Source organism: Kogia breviceps, chromosome 14 (assembly GCF_026419965.1).
Source record: "Kogia breviceps isolate mKogBre1 chromosome 14, mKogBre1 haplotype 1, whole genome shotgun sequence".
In the NCBI taxonomy this organism is placed as follows: domain Eukaryota; kingdom Metazoa; phylum Chordata; class Mammalia; order Artiodactyla; family Physeteridae; genus Kogia; species Kogia breviceps.
Window position 1 is genome coordinate 54,403,142 of NC_081323.1, and position 23,614 is coordinate 54,426,755.

Sequence of the window (23,614 nt, forward strand, 5' to 3'; positions counted from 1 at the left end):
CATGGAATACCAGAATACTACAGGTCAAGCAACGGACCTGAGAGCTTCAGGAGGGAGGGGGGAAGGAGGGAGAAAAACCTGTATGATGGATTGAGAATCAGACTTACAATCCTGGGACACTGGAAGTTAGAAATTCTCTCCAATTTCTGAAGGAATATGATTTCCATCCACAAATTATACACCTAGAAAAACTTTCCATCAATGCATAAAGCCATCAACATAAAAAGGACACAGTATTTAGCTCCCATGTCCCCATTCAAATGATGCCTGTGCAGAGGCTTAGAGAGTGGATATCCAGATTGGAGCAGGAGGCCAAGGGCTCCCAGAGGGAGATTTCCAGAGTAAATAAGGAACTGATGGTGGGTGATCTCCTTGTGTGCTTGAGAATCAGGAAAATTTATTGCAAGGAGCTTGGAGCTCCTTGGAGCATTTAGGGGGAAATAACAAACTAAGAATATAGAAAAACAAGGAAAGAAAAATAATAAGACAGCTATCAACAAGATTAAAATGTAATTATAGTACACTACTTGGCTCAGCAGAGAGTAATATTTACATGGTCAGAATAATATAAATGCTGACTAGTGTCAACCAAAAATTATGATAAAATCATATTGGGAGGATGGAGAGATGAGAAGTGAGGTGACTGGGGTGGGAGAGAGCCAAAGCTTCATCTAAATTAGGAGAAAGCCATGGGACTTCCCTGGTGTCGCAGTGGTTAAGAATCTGCCTGCCAATGCAGGGGACACAGGTTCGAGCCCTGGTCCGGGAAGATCCCACATGCTGCGGAGCAACTAAGCCCCTGTGCCACAACTACTGAGGCTGTGCTCTAGAGCCCGTGAGCCACAACTACTGAGCCCATGCGCCTAGAGCCCGTGCTCCACAACAAAGAGAAGCCACCGCAATGAGAAGCCCGCACACCACAATGAAGAGTAGGCCCTGGGGCTTCCCTGGTGGCGCAGTGGTTGAGAGTCCGCCTGCCGATGCAGGGGACGCGGGTTCGTGCCCCGGTCTGGGAGGATCCCACATGCCGCGGAGCGGCTGGGCCCGCGAGCCACGGCCGCTGCACCTGCATGTGCGGAGCCTGTGCTCCACAATGGGAGAGGCCACAGCAGTGAGAGGCCCGCGTACCGGAAAAAAAAAAAAAAGAGTAGGCCCTGCTTGCTGCAACTAGAGAAAGCCCGCGCGCAGCAATGAAGACCCAATGTAGCCAAAAATAAATAAATAAATTTAATAAATTAGGAGGAAGCCATTTGATGCCTAAAAAAAAAGCAAATTTAAAAACAGCAGTTTATAATCTCAGTGGTTCTCAATTGGAAGTGATTTTGGCCTCAAGGAGACGTGGAAATGTCTGGAGACATTTTTGGTTGTCTGGAGACATTTTGGAGTGGGGTGGGATTGACATCTACTGATGCATTAGTTTCCTATTGTTGCTGTAAAAATTACCACAAACACAGTGGCTTAAAACAACCCAAATTCATTATATTACAGTTCTGGAATTCAGGAATTCGAAATGGGTCTCATTGGGATAAAATCAAGGTGCAGGTGGGCTGCATTCCTCCTGGAGGCTCTAGAGGAGAATCCATTTCCTTGGCTTTTCCAGCTTCTAGGGGGAGCCTGCATCCCATGGCTCGTGGCCCTTCCTCCTTCTGCAAAGCACATCACTTCACCCTCTGTTTCCATTGTCACCATTCCTTCTCTGACTCTTCCTTCCTCCTCCACGCTAAAGAACCCTTGAGATTACATTGGGCTCACCTGGATAATTCAGGATGCTTTGCTTATATTAAATTCAGTGGATTAGCATCCTCAATTTTATCTGCAACTTTAATTCCCCTTTACCATGTAAAGTAAATATTCACAGGTTCCAGGGATTAGGGCATAGATATCTTTGGAGAGGGGCTATTTTGCTGCCTACACAAATGAGTAAAGGCTAGGGATGCTGCTCAACATCCTACCTTGCCCAGGACAGTCTCACAAATGCCAATCATGCTGAGGTTGAGAAAATTCTGATCCAAGGTGATAGATGAGTTATTCTGGGGCTTCTGGCTAGGAGGTGGGGTAAAGGAGCCCCCTAGGGAGCTGAAATCTTTTCTACCTTGATCTGGGCTGTGGGCACACAAGTGTAGGCATATGTAACAAATGCAATTGTTAAGGTGTACACACTTTACTCAAAGTATCTTATACCTCCTTAAAAAGACCACCCATTTTTAGAGTAGCAGTTAAGTTTATGATTTCAAAATATGGAGGCAAATACTAGGAAAAATAGCTGAAAGAGTTGGAAGTAGTTGCCCCTGGAACAGAGACAGCTTAATTCTGTCCCTTATACTAGCATTTGACTTATATATGACCTTGATATTATAAAACATAATAATTTTTAAAATGACAAAATGGAGAGATTTCCTCATTTACTGTGTCATTAGGATGGGGTTCCTGTTGGCAGCCAGGCTCTGTGCCTGGGATGGGGGCCATCAGTATGAGGCAGACGTGGTCCCAGTCTCCGGAGGGCTTGGTCCAGTGTCAGGGGAGGTGGTGTGCAAATAGTCAGAAGCCATGATCAGTCAGTTTCTAGAAGGGGCTGTGTGGGGATGAAAGGAGTGGTGAGCCCCAGAAAGACAAGGCAGCTCTCATGGACCATTAGGGCCACTACCTCCTCTGGCAATAGACTTTTGGCTCCAGAGTCCTGGGTGGGGGAGGACTGGCAGAGACATTTGTCCCTAGGCCCCTGGGGTCAGGGCTGGGTAGGGCACAGAGCCTCTCTTCCTGAGCACCGCAAACTAGGAGCCACCAGGGACCATCAAGTTGTTCTGTGCTTTTCTCCCTTACCCAGCCTTGGGCTCCCTCCCTGCCTGCCTTCCGCACACCTCCAGCTGACAGGCAGCTGCCCTGCTCTGTCCCAATGTGGACTTCATCCTTCATCTGCACCCTGACATTTTCACTCCCTCTGGTTCACAGTCATAAACAAGCGGGAGGGATTGCTGGTATTTAAACTTCAGACACTGAACGTATCATTGTGCAGAGCATTTTTTTCTTTGCTCAATATTGCGTTTTCAGATTTATCATGCTGCTAATTGTAGTTCTCTTAAATTTTCCAACTGCGCAGAAACATCCATTACAGCATAGGCCATGATTGATCAGATTTCATATCGATGACGTTCTCCCTGCAGAAGCTCCCTGTCTGCCCAGGCTGCAGTCCCCTGCATCCCCTTATTAGGGAGGGGGCAGCAGCAGCAGGGGACCCTGGCAGCCGGCTCGTGCCGCACTGCCTGCCCACCAAGCACTCCAGGCAGCTCTCAAGGTGGAGGGGCCCCAGGAGAGTGAGGCAGAGGTGGGAGGGGGCAGCTTTCCACTCAGCCCACTGGTCCCTGCAGTCCTCCAGGCCCCTCCAGGTGCGCAGGTGGCTTCCTCTGTACCTGCTCCCTGCCTGGTCCCAGCGCCGTCACTCCTCCATCAGAGGGATTTCTCTGACAGTTTAGGGGATTAGGCAGCCGCCAGAACTGCAACAGCAATTAGATGGTAGCCACGCCATTTATAGAGCACCTACTGTGTTCCAGGCACAGTGTCAAGATGTCAAGACCCAGCCTGGATTTTTTTAAAAAATATTTATTTATTTAGGCTGCTCCAGGTCTTAGTTTCGCATGCAGACTTCTTAGTTGTGGCATGCATGTGGGATCTAGTTCCCCGATCAGTGATTGAACCTAGGCCCCCTGCACTGGGAGCGTGGAGTCTTACCCACTGGACAACCAGGGAAGTCCCCCAGCCTGGATTTCTTTTCTTTTTTAAAAAAATTTATTTTATTATATTTTTATTTTTGACTGCGTTGGATCTTTGTTGCTGAGTGCAGGCTTTCTCTAGTTGGTGAGTGGGGGGGGTTGTGGTGCGTGGGCTTCTCATTGTGGTGGTTTCTCTCGTTGTAGAGCATGGGCTCTAGGAGCCCAGTCTTCAATAGTTGTGGCTCATGGGCTCAGTAGTTGTGACTCACAGGCTCTAGAGCGCAGGCTCAGTAGTTGTGGGGCACGGGCTCAGTTGCTCTGCAGCATGTGGGATCTTCCCGGACCAGTGATCGAACCCGTGTCCCCTGCATTGGCAGGCAGATTCTTAATCACTGCACACTAGGGAAGTCCCAGCCTGGATTTTTAATACTCACAGCAAGCTGACTAGGATTATCCCCAGTTTACAAATGAGGAAACTGAGGCAGAAGAGGTTGAGGCACTTACCCCTCCCCCCACACCCACCACCATCAAGCCTGGGTCACTGGGCTCCAGGACACATTTCTCAGCAGCTCTGCAGGGCCTTTGTGAGGAGACCTGCAGCTGCTGCTTCTAGACCTCCCCAGGGGATCACCAGAATCTCTCTTCCCCTCATGCCTCAGAAGCAGGCACCATCCTCGGCACCCCTCAGCCCCTGTGTTCCTCTTCCAACATGCAGGTCTGAGAGGAAGGACAGACTCAGACTGTGTTCCCCCATTCCCCTGGGGTCACCCCTCCTTTTTGCTGAAGAGACAGGTGGAGGGGGATGGGAGGTTTCCATTGAGCACTGCAGCTGGGGTCCCCAAACTGGAACTCTCAGGCTGGGGGTCTAGGTTGGGGCCCACTCCCCCTAGTGCTTACCCAACAGGTGACCTGGAACAAGTTAATTTTCCCCATGCCTTAGTTTCTTCATTGGTAGATGGAATCAATAATTGTCCCACCTTGTGGCATTGTTTGGAGATCAAAATAAGATATTTCAGGATCCCTGGTGTCTGGGATCTAGAAGGTGCCCCGTGAGTGGTGTGGTTGCTGGGGGGTGGGGTGAGGTGTGATTATTTTGAGGGATGCATCCTCCCTGGTTTAGGACTCAGGCAAGAATGGGTCAGGCCCTGCCCTCTGGAAGGGGGCTATTAAGCCCAGGCAGGCACAGAGGGATACTCTGGGACACTATTCAGAGAAGGGCTATTTAAGCAGGATCCTGAAGGATGAGTAGGAGTTTGCCAGATTGAAAAGGATGGGATGTCCCAGGCACAGAAGCACAAAGGTGGGCAAAATCATGGGTTGTTGGGTATGGCAAATGAATTGAGACTGTCCTGGCCAGAGAAAGTGTTTTTTGGGGGGAACATAACCAAAGAGGAGGCTGGAAGACTGCAGAGCTTATCCTTCCCAGGCAGTATGAGGGGCTGACTCTTTATTCTGGGAGCCTAACCTAACCACTGTCTCAGAGAGGGTTTGATGTGGCCTAACTTGCAGTTGCAAGCATCCAGCCAGCTGCAGCTGGGAAGTGGGTTGTTGGGGAGAAGCTAGGGGTTAGGGAGGAGAGGAATGGGTGTGGGAACAGATTTGATAGCTGTGTTAGTTGAGGACAGGGAACAGCCCTCCAGGGGGGACATACACAGAGGGGTCTTGAGTGGTGCAGAGGGCCCCCACCAATCAGCTCTCCTGCTTTACCCCAGTAGGGCTCTGCCGGCCTCCCTGTCTTTGCTCTGCTTGTGCCCCACCTGCAAGAGCTCTGGCTCAGGGAACATCCTGTCCCGCCATCCCTATGCCTGGAAGTTCTTCTCTTTGTGGGGAAGAGGCAGAGGGGCCTAAGAGAGGGGAGCAGGGGAGCCCCCAGCAGAGCATCAAGATGAATTCTACCTAGAGACCCACTCAGCGAGGGTGCTTCAGTAACACACGTCCCCGCCCCGCAGTCTGGGCTCCTCCTCTCACTTCATCCCTCCCCCTACCCTTGGGGAGCCCCTCAGGTACCGCGGGGGCGAGCAGGGGCGGGGCCACCGAGCAGTTATAGCTGGACCCACCCGCACCAACTCCTAGCCGGTAGCCTCCCGCACTCCCGCTTCCCGACACTGCGCGCCCAGACCCGACTGAGCCAGTTTCTGGTCCGCCCTCTGGGCGGTGGTCAACATGAGCACCCTGGCGCGGGGTACGGGGGTGCGGAGCCCCGGGCGGGGGCCCTCTGCGAGCCGCTGGCTGATCGCATTGCTGTTGTTGCTGCTGCTGCTGCCGCTGCCCGCCGCCTCCTGGTACAAGCACGTGGCGAGTCCCCACTACCACACGGTGGGCCGCGCCGCGGGCCTGCTAATGGGGCTGCGCCGCTCGCCCTACGTGTGGCGCCGCGCACTGCGCCCGGCTGCCGGGCCCCTTGCCTGGGACGGCTTCGACCTGGGCGTGTCCCCCCAGGGGCCATCTGCCACCGTCTCTGGGGGGCCCGCCGCCCGCAATGCTCTGTTGCTTCCCTCCGGAGTTCAGAAACTGTGGGAGGTGCGACGCAGAAGCTCCCGCGCAGCGCTCCCGGTGAGTGCGCCTCGCAGCCCGCGCGCCCCGAAGTCCGCGCCCCAACCGGAGCTGCGGCTGGGATCCTACTCCTGGACCTCTGAAGAGCAGGCCAGGTACGCGGGGAGAGGAAGGGGACGGGGACAGCAGCGGACGAGGGTGTCTCGGGAAATCTGAGACCGGAGCGCACGTCTGCCTGCCCACAGGGCACCCTACAACCTTTCCATCCCCGACTCCCAATAGAGGAAGCCTTTCCTGGGGCAGTCCCTGCTCTTCCAGCCTCGGGAGTCGGGGGAGCGGTAGTGGAGGTCGCACAACCCTCTTCCCACGGTCCTCTGTTCTTTCCAGAGCCTTCGGAGTGTCTCCTGCTCAGTCATGGTCTGCGCAGGGAACCGCCTTTGCCAGCCCCCGCCTCTCCCCAGAGCCGTCCTGATCTCAGCCCCTGCCCGCGCCCCCACGCCTGACGCAGGCGGAATGTCTTCTGCCAGCAGGCTGGCCGTCTGGTCAATAAAACCTGCCTAGTTGCCGCGCCCCGGTGTTTGACCCTTTTCCTCCGTGATGTGTACTTTGTCATCTAGCTTCGGGGCGCAAACAGCCGCGCCCACGCCCTGGCAAATGTCAGGAGCCCTCCAGCTGGCCCGGGCAAGCTCCCCTCACATCTGTATGATCTTGAGGGGGCAGAATGGGGGACGGAGACAGACTCTACTGGGGGCTGGGTCCCCTTCTCCCTTCTCTGCCAGTGCTGCCCGTCCTGTTAAGGGGTGAGGTCATCAGACCAGGTCCCAGGGTCCCCAAGGAGGGGAGGGGTATCCCACGGTGGGGGGAGGGCAGTCAGACCCTGGGTCCTGCTGCCACTTACCAAAGTGTGCAGGAGGAGGAGAGCAGTAGCTCACTCCCTCTGGGCTGAGCTGGAGCCCCCACTCCAGCCTCACAGGAGGCCCACAGGAGGTCCCCTCACTATGCCCCCTGGCCAGCATGATGAGAATGTCCTCCCCAAGGGGGTGGGACCTTAAGACCTGGCAGTCCATCCAGCCTTTCCCCCATCTCCCAGCATTCATTTCAAACCCGGATCTCCTTGGAACCCCTCCCTCCCCTCAGCCAAGGGCTACCAGAGACAAAGTGGGAAACCCCTGACCCCCTTCTTCATAGCCATAGCCATGATCTCTCCCTAGGGAGGAAGGGTCCCTCCACCTGAGACCCCCTTGCCTCCTCAGGGACTCCTCCACCTCTTATCCCCTTCTGCATTTCCAGTTATTGTCTCCAGTCCCCCCATATAAATATGCTCTGCCATCTTGAATAGCAAGGACCTCCCTCCACCTGGGTCACCTTCCAGTGCCCCCCTCACTCCACCCTTCTGCCTCCCCTTCAACCCTCTTCAATGTGGTCTTAGACTCCCACAACTGTCCTGGACCTTGAAGTGCCTGGTCACTGTGCCCTGATGCTGTCTGCCCTTGGAGTCCTCCCTTGGCCATGTGGCAAGGCTGCCCTTGGGGCACCCAGCAAGGACAGGGGAGGGGTGGCCTCATGTCTGTCTAGCTCTTGGCTTTGGGGTGCCCACATGGAGCCAGCTCCCACACTACCCGCCTTGGCCTCTGGAAGCACCCTCTGGAGGCCTCTTCCCACTGGCAATTTCCTCTCATCTCCTGGGTGTACCTTTCTTCCACATGGTCTGCTAATATGAGTACTCTGTTTTACTCCACCCTTCCAATTCTTACGGACTCCAGAATTTATTTACTCTGATTCCACTCAGTATTTTTTTCCTCTAGGATCTGCGCTGGGGGAATTCAAAGACCACGCAGGTCAACCTACTCTCCCCCAAGTCTGCCAGTGCTCTTGCCCCTGCTCCTCACTGAACTTGGCCTTTCAAAACATGGGTGTCCTGACCTTGTCGCCCCCAGTGCACAACACCTCAAGGGCTCCCACCACCCATGCAATGAAATCCATGCTCTGAGGCCGGGCCCTGTTCCACAGTCTCATTCCTCCCTCCCCTTCCCCACACAGCCTGCAGGAACTCTAGGCAGATTCCAGAACAGCCCTGTGGTTCACCCTGCCTGAGGACTCCAGGGCCCCAGGCCAGGTTAAATGCCCCTCCTGGAGGCTGCCCCAGCCCTGGGCTTCCCCTTGCCAAGGTACACAAATCTGTTTCCCTGGGTCTCAGTGATGTTTCCCCAGTGCTCACCAGGGCCTGGCACCAAGTGGCCTGAAAATGTTTGGTCACAAGTGCTGGAACACTCGGTTAGGGGCTAGATTTCATGTTGCCTGAAGATACCCCAGTCCAGAGAGGTTGGTGCCAGATTCAAGACGAGAAAGTAGAGCCTGTTAGGAGCTCAGCAGAGGCCCAGCTTCTCTGCTACCACCTCCATGGTGCCCCTATGCTCCTGCAGTGCAAGCAGCCCTAGGGCGCAGGTGTCACTCCAATCCCCGACTAGGCAGGGCTGGACCAGCCAGAGCGAGAGGTGGAACCTTGGGCAGCTCCCCGGATGATGTAATCCCACTCATCGCCGGCAGGAGGCGCTGCGCGGCTGCTCTCTCGGGCTACAGTCGCACTCTGCTCCTCTGGCGATGGGAGGAGGTAGGCGGGGCCATCCCAGGGTGGGCGGGGCAGTCCACCTGGGAGTCCTCGACCGCGGGCCTTATGCGCTTCCGCACTCTTCGATCCTCGAAGCCTCTCCAATTCTCTCTCCCCCTCATCTCTGGGTCTCTTGTTTTCATCCCTCTTCCCGTTGTGCTGGTATCGCCTGCTCCAATGTGGGGCTCTGAAGAGAGGCCTGGCGAAGTCTGAAGGAAAGGGTCGTAAGCGACGCCTGGTCATCGCGCGAGGCCCTTAATGCCCATTAGGGAGGCGGCTCCGGCCCTCCCTCTGGCAGTGACAAGGCCTCTGCCCACAGTCACACCAAAAGAGTCTCTGCCCAGGCCCAGGCTCTGCCCCATCTCCACAGGGAGGTAGGTTCAAAGGTCAGAGGAAACCCCCTCCCCCAAAACAGGAGCACAGGACAATCCTACACCCGGTGGACCTAGGGGAGAGAAGGACTGGAAGATCTGACATACTTCCTCTCCCTCTGTCGCATCCCAGCGGACCAGGATGGCAGGAGTGGGGTGAGCACAGGAGCATGAGGGGGTGGGGGTCACCCAGACCTCTGCTCACCTGCAACCTGCCCTCCTTCCCACCTGCTGCTGGCCTCATGCTCACCTCCCCCAGCCCATCCCCAGCGACCCAAACAGCTTCCAGTCCAAACACCTTTCAGTGCACACTTCCGGGCCACTGCCCAGGCTTCTCCCTTCCCTTTGCTGCCTGGCCTCTCTCCTCTTGCACCTCCGCACAGTGGGGCTGAAGGAGGAGGCCTGGGAGAATTTGGCCAGAGAGCTGCTGGGTCACCTTTCTTCACTTCTGTCACCCCAGGAGCTCTGTACTCACCCCGTTCCCTCTCACTCACTCCTGCTCTCCCTTCGGAGTGGTTCCCTGCTGCCTTTATTCTGTTGCTTTACCCACTTCCTTTGCTACCTGTCCCCTTTGTTACTCTGATGTTGGCTTTGTTACTCTGCTAACCTTTCTTGGTACCTCCTTGGCTTCTCTTTTGCTTTGGGGCCTCCTTTGTTATTCTGGGGCGCAGTGTTCCTGGCCCCTGGCTGTGACCACATCCCTTGGTTACCCCACCCTCCAGTGGTGTTCTGTTCCCATCCATCTTCACTCACAGGCTGAATCCTGGGCTGCAGAAGGCTGATCTGGGAGTGTCTGTTCTACAGAAGGGGACGAGGTCTCCAGCCTCCTGACCCAAGGGATCAGGGGTCCCTACCTTCCCTTCCCCTAGGTCTGGGGGTCTCCCCTCCAGTCACCTCCCTTGTCTCTGGTGTGGCCTCAAAGCTATAGCCTGGCAGGTCCTGGGTGGTCCTGGTTGCTATAGGGTGACCCCAAACCCCACCTGGGGTGGCATATGGTGGACCCCACTGTCCATACCCACCCTCACTGCCTCCAGGGACAGCAGTACCAGATTGGGTTCAGGGAGGCCAGTCACAGGCCAGACAGGCAGCCTCTGGAGAGACAGACAGACAGACAGATGGAGGTGGCTAGCCAGGCAGGAGCCTATGGCAGCATCATCCAGTAACTCAGAGGTGGGGATGGGGGAGCAGCCTTACCGCTTCAGCCTAAGTGGCTTTTAGGGGCAGCAGCTGGGGTGTGGATACCCAAGGGGCTGTGGCCCAGGAGGCAGCCTAGAGGCAGGCCCTGTGCTTGGGCCAGGGCTAGGAACCCAGGCTGGGGGCACTGGCAAGGGAAGAAGGAGCAGCAAGGACTGGGCCTGAGCAGAGCCTGCTTTTCCCTCATGGGGAACTGTCTGGGCTGGCTGTGCCTGACCCCTGGGGGCCAGGTATGTGTAGGGTGCTGAGCAGGGCTGGGGACGGGCAGGTTGAGGGTGAGCCTGCAGCTTAGCTGTCTTCCTGTATGTGTGACAGAGAAAGCTGAAGAGGATGGACTTGGGATCTCACCTCCCTGGGCCCAAGGGGAACTGGGGAACCTTGCATGGGTCTCTTCCCTCTCCAGACCTGTTTCCTGATCTGTAAAATGGCCTGAGACCCCTAGGTTTGTTCCAGGTAAAATGTACTCAGAGAGGTACACAAAGAATAAATGACTGTCCATTGGTTGGGAGAAGGGGGCGTTCATGCTGGTGGAGGTGGAGGGAGGGGAGGGGAGGAAGAGTTGGGGTGCAGGAGGGGCCTGCTCAAGGGAGCAGCTCTCATGAATGCTGACTGGCTAGTGCTCAGAGGCCCAAGCCGTCAGCACATTTCATCCTAGGTCAGGAGGAGGGTAGCAAAGACCCCTTCCTTCCAGGCAGACAAGTGCATGTCATTCCCTCACCCCTTGCAGTCACCCACCAGGCCTGGGATGGGCAGGGACAGGAGTGAGGGGCCCTGGCAAAGGGAGGGGATGGTGGTGGGGAATGCCTAATGGTCAAACGTAGCACAGATAGGCACAATCACTCCTGTGCAGGGCCAGGAAGTCACTCAGTCACTGGCCTACAGGATATAGGAAGGGGCTGCTGCCTTGTCAGTTTCAAACCCCTCTTTTTGCCTCCTGGACCATCCTGGGACTCTGTGTTGGGTCAGGGAAGCTCTGGGTTTCAGGAGGGATTCTGATACAGGAACGGGGCATGGGAGGGGAGAGGGGGGAGGGGGAGGGGGGGTTCCCCAGGAGGGTGGGCAGAGACGTGGCCCTTGTTCTTACCCTCAGGCCACTGTATAGGGGTTCCTCAGTCTAAGGATCCTTCCTCCACCCCCTTCCTGCCTCAGGGGCCTGCCTTGATTCCCCTGCTGCTCATACAGTAGGTGCTCAATAAATGTTACTGGCATAGGAGGCAAAGGCGCTGGCGCCAAGAAGGCTACCCAGAATGGGGGCGAGACAGAGGGGTCCTGGTGATTCGGGGGTCCCCTCACGCCTCCCCCGGGGCCTCCCTGGGCTGGCGGAGCGCGGAGGCAAGAGAAACGACCAGGGTGTCTTGGACCCGGGGCGGGGGCGGCAGGGCGGAGGGGGCGGGGAAGGGGCGGGCGCGGGGGCGGTGCCGCAGCCAGAGCCCGAGCTGGAGCCGGAGGCGACGGGAGCCGAGCGGGAACCGCCGAGGCCACCACCGGGTCCCCAGCGCCGCCGCCGCCTCCGCGCCCCCCGCCACCCGAGCCTTCCCCGCGCCCCTGCCTGCTGGCAGCGGGCGTGAGCGCCGTGGCCAGCCTTTGGCCGGCCGGTGGGCAGCCGGCACCATGGCCGCACCGGAGCCTCTGCGGCCGCGTCTGTGCCGCCTGGTGCGCGGCGAGCACGGCTACGGCTTCCACCTGCACGGCGAGAAGGGCCGCCGCGGGCAGTTCATTCGGCGCGTGGAGCCCGGTTCCCCGGCGGAGGCGGCCGCGCTGCGCGCCGGAGACCGGCTGGTCGAGGTCAACGGCGTCAACGTGGAGGGTGAGACGCACCACCAGGTGGGTGCCTGCGCTCCATCCCCGGCCCACCGCTCCGCCACCCCCCATCGCCCCCATCCCCGGAGCGCGTCCCTGCCCCGCGCGCGCGGAGGGCGCCAATAACCACCGAGCTCGGGGCTGCCTGCGCCCAGGCCTCAGCTCTCTTCTCCGGGCCAGGAGGGGATCGCACAAGGGCCTGCGGTGGGCTCCCGTGGAGAGGTGGGGGACGTGGCCGCTGAAGCAGAAGCAGCCGGCCTCCTTCCTAGCCTCCTCCAACCCGGGTCGGTCCTGCACGGAGCGAGGCGGTGGGGGGTGGAATCCTGGCAGGGAGGGGCCCGCATTGCGGCTCCTCCGTGTCCCAGCCCTCGCTCTTAAGTCTTGTTCCGGCCTCAGCGCAATGTGTGGAGGAGTTGGCCCCTCGGGGGTCTCCCTGTGCCTGGGGATCCGGGTGCTTTTCTATCAGCGTGTACACATGTGCGTGTGTACACAACTGGGTATGTCTGTGAATGTGCAGGTCCCTCTTGGGGTCCCTCGTGTGTGTACCTACGGGGGATGTCACAGGGAGAGCACACCTGTGTGTGCCTCCATCAGTTGAGTGAGTGTGTGTGCTGGACTGTATGCACTTGAGTATACAGGTCTGCACCCCTAGATATGTGTGTGTGTGTGCAGATCTGCATGCCTGGATGTGTGTGAACTGGGGTGTGTGTGTGTGTGTGTGTGTGTGTGTGTGTGTGTGTGTGTGTGTGTATACCCTCCTGTGTGTGGCTGTGTATATATGTGTCCTGGCCTGTGTGTCTGCCCACCTGGCTATGTGTAGTCGTCAGTGTGTCTGCAGCCAGTGTACTAGTGTGTGTCCTGGCTGATGGTGTCTGGGTCCTGGTGGGAGTCACCGCTGTGGCAGCACATTCTTCTCCAAAGAGGCTGCTGGATGGCCTGGCAGGGGTCACTGGTCGCAGCCCCCTGCCCCTTGCAGCTGAAGATAAAGGCCAGAGGGAGGTTCTCTGCAGGTTCCGACTCCTGGGGGGTGTCCATCTCCCACTGACCAGGGACTCACCTGGCTTGGGTCCAGTCTTCCTCCACCCCTTCTACTCAGGCTCCTCTGTGTCCCCCCAGCACCTGACTGCGTGGCCAAGCCTGGGCCTAGAGATTAGTAAATTGGCTCGGCTGGGAGCTGAATTCTCACTTCTACCCTTGGAGATTTTGTCTGTCCATCTGTCTGCCATCCTTCTGTTTTTTACCCAGAGTGTCAGCTGGATGGGCTGTTTGCCAGAGGGTGGGGGTCAAGGCCAGGGAGCTTGGATTGACAGGCCATAGAGAGGGCCTAGTAGAGCTGGAACCTGGTCTCTGTTTAACAGTTGCTGCCACCCTTGCCCCAAGAGCAATGCTTATCCCAGGCCTCCCGGGGTGCTAGTCTCTAAGAACTTCACACAGTACCACTTGAGACCTTCCCACTGTCTTGGGAGGGAGAAGGTACAGTTACGGCTCCCATTTTACAGATGAAGAAACTGACGCTTGGGGATACTGGGTGACTCGTCTGGGTCCCACAGTCAGGAAGCATCAGGGTCCTGGGGTCCTCCTGTGACTCTGTGGTTCATGGGGAAAGACAGGTACAGAGGAGGGATGGGGCAAATATGGTCCTGGTTCAGACCCTCCTATCTTTTGACAACATCTACTGAGCAGCTGGTGGGGGCCCTGTCTGTCCTTTCCCAGGCCTTAGGGTAGGGGTGGGGTGTTGCCCTTCCTTACCCAATGCCCAGTGGGTACTGCCCCTCCTGCGGGCACACACTAGCATGTATGCTCCGTCACCATGCACATGCTCTAGACACTTCACAGACACCTGTGTAACCACACCTGTCCCACAGGTGGACCTGCCCCTCCCCACCTCTCCCTGCTGTGTCTGAATCCTGCTTTCCGGTTGTGGGTAGGTACCTGAGGAGGTGCCTTGCCACAGGAACCCAGGTGTTCTCTCCTCAGGTCCAGTAGGAATAGGTCCATTGTCATGATCTGGAAGAGAATGGAAGGCCTAGAGGCAGGGGTTTAGACCACCGTGTTCCACCACTGGAAAAGACAGAAAAAGGCACAAACACACTGAGCCTGGGACCCAGGGAGACAGTTCTCTCCTTCAAACCCAGACCTAGAGACACCCTGAAACAGAGGGCTGCAGGGTGCAGGCTGCACACATGCATACACGCATACTGAAAACCTGAAGCTCAGCCGGGGCACCGTTTTTGTCAGTCTTTGTCACTTCCTGGGCTGAGGCGAGGCCCTGTGAGGCCCCCACAGCCCTTGCAGCCTGGGCCCTCCTGTCCAGAGCCCCAGGAGAAGAGGGAGGGAGCTGCTGGAGTGGGGGTGGGGGGCGGAGCCAGCAGGCCTCTCGATCCAACCACCCACCCCTGCCCCTGGTAGGCTCGCAGCCTGCCCACAGCCCTGGGCCAGCTCTGGGTGGTGCTGCTGCCCATGTGCTGCCGGGAGTGCTGGCCGTGACCTCCCACCAATCACCTGTCCCAGGTGGTGCAGAGGATCAAGGCCGTGGAGGGGCAGACTCGGTTGCTGGTGGTGGACAAGGAGACGGACGAAGAGCTCCGCCGGCGGCAACTGACCTGCACCGAGGAGATGACCCAGCGAGGGCTACCGCCTGCCCACGACCCCTGGGAGCCAAAGCCGGACTGGGCACGAGGGGGCAGCCTCAGCTCTGAGGTCGCCCAGAAGGTATGGTGGGCTCTGCCCACAGAGACCACCCTGGGCTCTCCTAGAACCACCTTCTTGTCCTCCTGACAGCAGTCTCTGCCTCTGGTCACCTCCAGAAGTATCTGTCTCCATCTCTGCTGCCCTCTGGGCCCGTTCTCTGCCCCTGGTCCCTCTTGGCTACATGGAGTCACTCTTTCTGCCCTCAGCCTGTGCTCTAAACCAGGTAGTGTCAGGGCAACCTGGCCCTGGTCCACAGCCCCCCCATCTCTGGCCCTCTTCCCCAGGACACTCCTCAGAGCCACTTGTCCTAGGAAGGGTCACTCTGACAATCCGCCCCCTCCCTGGCCTAGGGGCTGAGGAACCTGGGGAGGGGCTGCTGGGATGTCCTGGGACTGAGCATGCTCAGCTCTGTGCCTGTGTTGGGTGTCTGTCTGTCCGTCTGTCTAAGGAGCCTGCTTGTGCTCTGAAAGCCTCAGAGGGGCTGACCCTCCTCCATGGTGGCAGCTGAGGAGACTCTCTAAGCTGGGTCCTCAGCTCCGGGGTCTGCAGGGGTTGGGGCACCTCCGTCTTCTCCCTGCTCCCCCCTCCAGACAGGAAGAGCTAACTGGGGAAGAACTGGGGAAGGGGGAGGTGGTGGTGGTGGGGAGTCTAGTTCTGTCTCTTTCTAGGTAGCAGGGACTGGGCAGTGGCCCTACTGGGGCAGCACCTGGATGCCAGGAGGAAGAGCCTGCTTTTCCTGCCTTCCTGGAAGCCCTGTGCCCTTACTACCTTCTGTCTTTTGTGCCCCTACTACCTTCTTATTCTTTTTTTTGTTTTTTTTAAAGAGAAAAATTCCTTAAAGGAAGATTCAAGCTGAGGGGCTTCCCAGAGCCCACTTTGAGAACCATTGGCCTGGGGCTGGTGGAGGTGTGAGATCTGACGTTTCTGGGTTTGCAGGGGGCCCTGACACCTGCCCTGTCCCTTTCCCGGATGTCTCCCAGGCGAGCTGGCCATGCCTGTGACCTGGATCCTGTGGGGCCTCGTGTTTCTCCTGGAGGGGATGGTATTCCCGGTGGGGAGGCAGCCTGGGCACAGGCATGAGCATGAACCCCTGCCCCCCTTTTTTGTTCTTTGTGGCTCTAGGGCAGGCTGGGTGGTGGTGGTTAGGGCCACAGTGCCAAGTCCTGGAGTCTGGACTTTGCCTCAGGACCACTGAAGGCTAGAGTAGGGGGTGTTAGGGTCAGATTTGTGATTTCAGGGGAGCCCTGGGATGGTGTGCTGGCTGACCACCCCCCCAAACCGAGAGCTGGAGCCTCCCTCCTTCCCAGGGCATCTCACCCCCAGGAGGAAGCGCCCCTCCCGCTAGGCGTTTGTCCATTGATTTAGACACAAATGGCTGAGTTCACCTTCCTGTGGAAAACTCTGCCCTCAGGCCTTATCTGGAGGGTGGGGAGGCACCTTGTCCTTGGGTGGGACCTTCCCCCTCCACTATTTCAGGCTCTGGGGGCTGCAGGAAGCCCTAGGAGGGGTCTTCCGCTGGTGTCTTTTTTTTAAAATTTATTTTTATTCATCTTATTTTATTTTTGGCTGTGTTGGGTCTTCATTGCTGCACGCGGGCTTTCTCTAGTTGCGGCGAGTGGGGGCTGCTCTTTGTTTCAGTGTGTGGGCTTCTCATTGCGGTGGCTTCTCTTGTTGCAGAGCCCGGGCTCTAGGTGCACGGGCTTCAGCAGTTGTGGCTCACGGGCTCTAGAGTGCAGCCTCAGTAGTTGTGGCGCATGGGCTCAGTAGTTGTGGCTCTCCGGCTTTAGAGAGCAGGCTCAGTAGTTGTGGAGCATGGGCTTCGTTGCTCCGCGGCATGTGGGATCTTCCCAGACTAGGGCTCGAACCTGATTCCCCTGCATTGGCAGGCGGATTCTTAACCACTGTGCCACCAGGAAAGCCTGCCGCTGGTGTAATTTTAGAGGAAAAGAGTGGGGCCCGTCTGGCAGGTCCCTCTGTGGTTGGGGCTGGCAGTGGGACAGGGACCCCATAAGGTCAGGGGAGTCCCTGAGGGTACGGTCTCTCTTTTCCCTCCCAGCCAGAGACCCGGTATTTAATTGGCTGAGCTCAGAGCATGGGAAGGAAGAGCTGGACCTCCACTGACCTCCACAAACCAGGCTTAGCTTCCGCCCACCACAGGCTGTGAGGGAGCCTGGGTGGGTGATGCTTATATACAGGGCTATGCCCTGATAGCGCCTCAACAGCAGTGGGTCAGGAGAACTGGGGAGAGATGTGTGTTGTTTGCTTCACGGTGGGGGATGAAGGGGCCCACCCTCTATGCCCTGTGGCGGGAAGGGCTGAGGTGGGAGTCCAGGCTCCAAGGGCCCTTCTGGCTCTCTCAGCCTCAGTGTCCTCCTGTCCTGGGCAGGGAGGAGGGGGTGGGCAGGGGAGGACAGTGATGTGGCTGGCCCCTCCCTTCCGGGGGCTGTCAGTGGTGACTCAGCCCTGTTCAGACTGGGCTGGGGTGGCCGCAGCTGCAGTGCAGCTGATCGTGACAGTGATGATGGGGGACCGCCCCGAACAGCGACAGGGCAGCCAGTGGTGCCAGGGCTGCAGGGGTGTGATAGCTCCCGGGCCCTCCTCCCCCTCACAGCCAGCCCATGCCTCTACCTCCAGTTCTGGAGGCCTTTGGGGGCTGAGAGTGAGTGAGGTGACAGAGTCCTGCAGAGGGTGACCGCCTGGTACAGGACACGGTGCCTACAAGATGGCTTTTGGGGCTCCCTGGTTCCTGCTCCCCATCCTCCCATGAGCTGCAGCAGGACTGTCTTATGTTCTGACGTCAGGGTCCCCTCCTTTGCCTCCTTGTCTCCCCAGCCCTGGGTCCTGGGAGCAGGGCAGGGCCTCCCAGCAGTTTCCTTCCTTCCTTTCTTGGGACGGAAACCTGGCCGGTGGGGGACACCGGGCTGGAGCCTGAGAAGAGGAGGGGGGCTCAGCCACCACCCTGCTCCTCAAAGTGACTCAGCCCTATGTCCCCACCCGTCCCTGGGGAGCCTGCGCCACAGTGGGAGGTGGATAAATGGGGTGGCCGCCTGGGCTGTCTGGAGAGCTCAGGCCACTCCAGCTGGACTCTCGCCGCTTGCCGCTTCTGTCCCGCCTCTTATGGCCCGCTCTGGGAGTGCCACACCACCCTCCCCGGCCCCAGGAGCCCCTCCACGGAGCCCATCCCGGAGGCTTGTGCAGGTCAGGTGGGGTGGGGGCAGGGTGGGCAGTGAGGACACTGGCAGCCAGCTTAGTCTCTGTCCCCCAGGATTGGGAGAGGAGACGCTGGGGACCCTGGTGACCCTGGTGTGAGCAGGCTGGACCCTGAGCAACAATGGGGGCCTTTTTCTGCCAGGGCTGGTGAGTCACCATCTGGGGGGTGGTACAGCCTGGCTCCAGGGGTACCCCCATGCCAGCCTCTTTGTCTGGTTACAGGCATGGCCGGGAGACTAGGGCTTGTCCAGCTCTGCGGCTGCCTGGTAGGGAATCAGGGCTTGGAAGCCTGTGGAAGCCTGAGGGCCTAGCTGGGAGGCAACAGGAAGTGCTCTGAGCCAGGGCAGGAGCGAGGAATGTGAGCAATGCGCTGGGCCCAGCCTGCACCCCCTCCTGACCTACTATGGTGCTGGGCCTCCCAGCGGGCCTTCCTGCTGGGTCGCCACGCTGCCAGCCTTGTCTCCCCACTGTCCCCCATTGCAGCCCCTCAACCTGAGGGGTCTGGTGCCAAGTTTGGCGCTCCTTGGACCCTGATCGTAAGGAGAGGGACTTAGGCCAGCTGTTAGGAGAAACCTCTTGGCTGTGCGGTGAGAGGCGGCCGTGCTGGGTTGAGGCAGGGAGATGGCCAGTACGGTCTTGAATCAGAAATGACTGCATTCAGCCTGGCTTCGTGGCCCCAGCTGCCCCCTCCGCCAGTCCTGCTTCCCGTTTCGGGGCCTTGAGAGACCACTCCCTGGAACCATGTGGAGGGCGTGGGAAGAGGCCACAGGGCCCAGTGCCGAGGGCCCCGTGCCGAGGGCTGTCCTTTCACACGATGGGTCACCACACGGGTCCATGAAGCCTGTTTGCAAGTGTACGTTTGGATGTCTGGTTTCTGTGACCATGTGATGCCCCGCTGCCACCTGGGCCCACTTCCACCACCAGGTGTGCTCACGTCACACTTCCACGGCCATGCATGGCCCCCCGCCAGCCTTGGGACCTGTGCTCTGACAGCCTGAATCTGAGAGGCGCCTCAGAGCTGCACACCTGTACTTCCAGGTGTGTCTGGAGAGGGGCTGAGTCTATAAGTGAGCTCCTGGAGAACCTGGGGGTCTCACAGCCCCAAGTTCAGCCCAGGATGCCTGGCCAAGCCCCTGGGGGACTGAGGAGCAGCAGCCCAGTCCCTGGAATTCCTGGGGTTATGGGGCAGATGGTGGCCTGCAGGGGGGGGTTCCAAGGGGGCAGGCTTTGGGGGTCAGGGAAGGGGCACAGGCTGGACCGGAAGAAGGTGCTCCCCAGGGGTGGGAGGGCCTAAAGACTGAGGTAAGGCACCACCCTGTGAGGAGAGACACGCTTGGTCCCACAGCTGGGCGGCCACAGTCAGCTTTGGGGTTTGGGGGTGAGCTCGAAGGCCTGGAGGCTGGCCCTCCCTCAGTACAGCCCCCAGCCTGGCCCAGGGTCACTGGCCACACGCAGGGAGGTAGAGGGACAGGAAAAGGCCCTGGTGAGCACCCCCACCCTGCATAGTCTCATCTGCACGCGCACTTGAGCCCCAAGCGCCCAGGAAACCTGAGCTGCTGGCCGCCCGCTCCCTCCGGCCACCGCCATGTTCAGCTGAGCACCGGTGGCCGCTGGCCACTCAGCGCTGTGGTCACTACCTCAGGCCCCGGCTGGGTGGGGGTCCTGGGGTCTGGCCTCTGCCTGCACGGCCCTCCCGCACCCCCAGCCCAGAACCTACTGCAGGATGCCAGAGGTAAACGGAGGCAGAGCCCTGGGGTGTTGGTGGGGGTCCCTCAGGGCACCGTGAGCCTTCCGTGGAGGGCAGGGAAGGTGGGAGGCAGGCCCCATCCTCGGCCCCTCACTCTGCTCCCTCACTGGGGCTTCTGCCCAGGCTCCAGCCCGTGTGTCCCAAGTCTCTGGGCCCTGTGGGGGTGGGGGCGGCTCCAGCTTGCTCTGGAATGTGAAAGCAAACACAGCCGCACTGCCATCAGCCCTAGGGAGACCTTTGGGAGCATAAACAAAACAGCCCGGTCCTACCGCCCTACCCTGCCAGCCCCACACTCTGGATGGGGGGTGGGTAGAGGACAGGCGGGGCCCAAAGCCTTCCTGGACACTGACGAGTGGCAGCTTATCGCACTTGTCTCTCCTAGGCCCCTGGTCTGTGCTCAGCCCTAGCCTTGAGCCCGTTGATTGTCTCAACACCCCTGTAAGGCCCCTGACCCCATCACAGGTCCTTTGCGGGTTTGGAGACTAAGGCTTTGTTCAGGATCTGGAAGCTGGATCATCACAGGCAGCCTAAGCATCAGCCCCCACCCCCCACCCCGTGTTGGTCTCTGAGACCTGGAGATGCTGTCAGGTGGGGGCATGATGCCGAGTGTGGGGCTGGGGCTCCCTCCCACCACCTCCACTCCTGCCTTTGCACACTGGGGACGGGACCGGAGGCCTCAGGGGTGGGGTCAGCGCCTCTAGGGTGGGAGGTCAGAGCTGGAGCCTCACCCTGCATCCCTGTGCCTGCAGGATGTCAACGGGCCCCTGAGGGAGCTGCGCCCGAGGCTCTGCCACCTGCAAAAAGGCCCCCAGGGCTACGGGTTTAACCTGCACAGTGACAAGTCCCGGCCCGGACAGTATATCCGCTCGGTGGACCCGGGCTCACCTGCTGCCCACTCTGGCCTCCGTGCCCAGGACCGACTCATAGAGGTACCCGCCCTATGTGTATATGTCTGTGCCTGTGTCCTTTCTCTTTGTGACTGGGCCCACGTCCCCTGTGTGTGTCTGTGCCTGCCCGTATGTTGGTCTACGTCTGTGCCCTTCCGAGCGCGCGCGTGCGTGCGTGCGTGTGTGTGTGTGTGTGTGTGTGTGTGTGTGTGTGTCTGGGCCCTGGATCCTCACTGGGAGGAGGGAGATGCTGGGAACCTGAGCTGGTGCTCCTCTTGCTGCCGTGGCTGGTGACAGCGTTGATGAATATTTGATGCCACACCTGGCCAAGTGGCTTGGGGGGCTGGTGGGGACCTGCCTTCAGGCAGCACTGACCCCGTGCTGGCGGCGGCAGGTGAACGGGCAGAATGTGGAGGGGCTGCGCCACGCGGAGGTGGTTGCCAGCATCAAGGCACGGGAGGACGAGGCCTGGCTGCTTGTGGTGGACCCCGAAACAGATGAGCACTTCAAGCGGCTGCGGGTCACACCCACCGAGGAGCATGTGGAAGGTGGGCGGCTGCCCTGGGGCCCAGTGCTGGGATAAAGCATTGGGGGCTGAGTGGCCAGTGACACACTGTCCCCACAGGTCCATTGCCATCACCAGTCACCAACGGGACCAGCTCGGCCCAGGTGAGAGGGTGGGAGTGGACAGGGTGAGCCCGGGATACCACAGGGGCACCTCTGGGGGTCCCCAGACCTGACAGACCCCCTCCCAAGATTTCTGTCCTTGTGTAGCATGGTTGTGAGACAGAGCCTGGCCCTGTCACTCCCAGCTTTGATGACCCTTGGATCTGTCTTGGGTCAGCCACACCCCAGCGCCATAGGGCACTTGGGCACCTCCAGGGTGTAGTAGAGGCTCAGTGGCCACTGCCAAATGGAGGAATAAATGCAGCTCTGGCATGTGCATGCGTGTCTGCATGTGTGCATGTAAGCCTGTGTGTGCACAGTGGCTCCTGGGTGGGGCCCCTAAAGCCACACCTTACCCTTGGTTTCCCAGCTCAATGGTGGCTCCGTGTGCTCGTCCCGAAGTGACCTGCCTGGCTTAGACAAGGACACTGAGGTAGCGGGTGCCTATCCACCTCTACTGCTGTTCACACACTGGGGGGCCTGAGGCCTTGGGGGCGGGCATCTGTGGAGCTGTCAGCCTGAGTTGTGAGGCCACCGCCTCTAGGAAGCCCTCCTGGGCCTGCCGCCAGGTGGCCTCTGGTGTGAACTCCCTGGGAAAGGCCACCTGTCTGAGGGCCTGGGTCCAGGGCTCACTCTGGCCACCCACCCACCGTGTCCGCCCCTAGGATGGCAGCACCTGGAAGCGCGACCCTTTTCAGGAGAGCGGCCTCCACCTGAGCCCCACTGCAGCCGAGGCCAAGGAGAAGGTGAGAGCCACCAGGGTCAACAAGCGGGCACCGCAGATGGACTGGAACCGGAAGCGAGAGATCTTCAGCAACTTCTGAGCCTTCCCTGCCTGTTTCCTGCCGGGCTCCTCCTGCACGGACCTTGGGCCTTGCCCCTCGGGACTGCCCAGAGCTCCCCTCAGTGGACTGGAGGGGGCATCCTTACCCCCCAAGCCGTGGTGGTCCCACCACCACCCAAGAACCAACCTGTGCCCCAGTGAGACCCCGTCCTGCTCCCCACCCACTGGGTGCTAGGGGAGTGTGGCAGCAAGATGGAGAGAGAGAGCCCCTGAGATGTGAGATACCCAGAGAGACAGTGAGGGGATGTGGGGAGAGGAAGAGAGAGGGAGACGGGAGAGAGGGGGGAGAGGCAGTGGTGACCCGTGGGGCCCGGCCCTTGCTGCTCTGCCTGGGCCTGCTGACTTAAAGGAATTTGTGTTTTTGCTTTTTTTCCAGAAAGAGCTCTAGCTCCACACATGTTTCCACTTAATACCAGAGCCCTGCCCCCACTCCCCTCAGGACGTGCTCTCTAAATAATTGCAATAAAACAAACCTTTCTCTGCAAACCATTTTCTCCCCACCCCCTCCGCAGCAGCCATCCCAAGCGGGAGTGCCAGGGACGTCCAGGGACAGAGTTGGGGGGCTTGCAGGCCGTGTTCACGCAGGCTTTGGGGGGTGCTGGGGATGCCAGATGTGGCTGTGAGAGCTGCCCCTCTGCCCCGTTCCTGCCCTCCCTGGGGTGGGGGGGTCTGGGGTACAGGGCCTGGGCTCCTTGAGGGGCCTGAGGATAGAGGCCCTGTGCCCCTGAGGAGGGCAGACTCTGGACAGGCCCCTTGTCCCTGCACAGAACCCACCAGGCCTTCGGGGTGTGACTGTGTGAGAGCCTGCCCCCAGGAAGGACCCTAGGCTCCGGGCTTGGCCCCTGCTGGGAGCCTTCCCCCAAGGAAACCCCACCGACTCTGCCTTCCCCCTGCCCAGAACCTGACCGACCGACATCGCTGTCTGCCCCATAAGCCATAGCACATGCGCGCCTTCAGAATAAACAGGCCTTCCTTGGACCCTGGCTGTCTCTGTCCTTCCTGAGCCTTCATTTTGGGGGTTGGAGGGGTCATGGTCTGGGCAGGGAGGTGGCAGCCTGCAGCTCCCCAAGTCTCAGCTGCTGGAAACAGTCCCATTCCTAAGCCTCCCCTCCCCAAATCCATCCGCTAGCCCCTCTCAGCTCCTGCTCCCTCTTGCTTATCTCTCCAGCGCACTTGGGACCCCTATGCTTCGGAGCTGTGCCCTCTCACCAGCACCTCCCTGTGAAGCCTTCTGGGCCCCTGGCCCCCCAGCAGGTACACGCAGGTCAGGCCCTGTGCCCTGTGGTACCCTCCCTGGGCCTGCTGGTGTCCCTCTGAGACCAGGTGGCTCTGTAAACACTGGGGGTGGGGCCCATGTGGCAGAGGCTGGGGCTCTCAGGGTGCACAAGTTCAGGAA

At 59.2% G+C, this 23,614-nt stretch overlaps 2 protein-coding genes across 7 annotated transcripts; both read left to right on the forward strand.

Annotated features, from left to right (window-relative positions):
• The first annotated feature begins 5,780 nt into the window (after positions 1-5,780).
• Positions 5,781-6,769, forward strand: NPW (neuropeptide W). Its single transcript, XM_067012582.1, has 2 exons — positions 5,781-6,355; positions 6,588-6,769. The coding sequence occupies exons 1-2, from the start codon at positions 5,871-5,873 to the stop codon at positions 6,670-6,672; spliced, it is 570 nt and encodes a 189-aa protein (XP_066868683.1). The 5' UTR covers positions 5,781-5,870; the 3' UTR covers positions 6,673-6,769.
• Positions 6,770-11,805: 5,036 nt separating this feature from the next.
• Positions 11,806-23,196, forward strand: NHERF2 (NHERF family PDZ scaffold protein 2). Of its 6 annotated transcripts, XM_059037908.2 has the most exons (7): positions 11,808-12,197; positions 14,685-14,885; positions 20,571-20,750; positions 21,103-21,256; positions 21,334-21,377; positions 21,745-21,807; positions 22,040-23,196. In XM_059037908.2, the coding sequence occupies exons 1-7, from the start codon at positions 11,985-11,987 to the stop codon at positions 22,196-22,198; spliced, it is 1,014 nt and encodes a 337-aa protein (XP_058893891.1). In that variant the 5' UTR covers positions 11,808-11,984; the 3' UTR covers positions 22,199-23,196. The 6 variants fall into 6 exon arrangements, with proteins under 6 accessions (XP_058893892.1, XP_058893891.1, XP_058893890.1 ...); XM_059037909.2 differs by lacking the exon at positions 21,745-21,807 and having other exon boundaries at positions 11,806-12,197; XM_059037910.2 differs by lacking the exons at positions 11,808-12,197; positions 14,685-14,885 and adding an exon at positions 17,580-18,062.
• The last annotated feature ends 418 nt before the right edge of the window (positions 23,197-23,614 follow it).

Bases quoted from the DNA above. Each gene is read 5' to 3' on its own strand.
- NHERF2 (XM_067013713.1), top strand. From the start codon at position 17,628: ATGAGCTGCAGCAGGACTGTCTTATGTTCTGACGTCAGGGTCCCCTCC. The intron at 20,751-21,102 runs GTACCCGCCCTA...TGGCGGCGGCAG, and splicing joins CCCAGGACCGACTCATAGAG to GTGAACGGGCAGAATGTGGA. The intron at 21,257-22,039 runs GTGGGCGGCTGC...GTCCGCCCCTAG, and splicing joins CACCGAGGAGCATGTGGAAG to GATGGCAGCACCTGGAAGCG.
- NPW (XM_067012582.1), top strand. From the start codon at position 5,871: ATGAGCACCCTGGCGCGGGGTACGGGGGTGCGGAGCCCCGGGCGGGGG. The intron at 6,356-6,587 runs GTACGCGGGGAG...TGTTCTTTCCAG, and splicing joins ACCTCTGAAGAGCAGGCCAG to AGCCTTCGGAGTGTCTCCTG.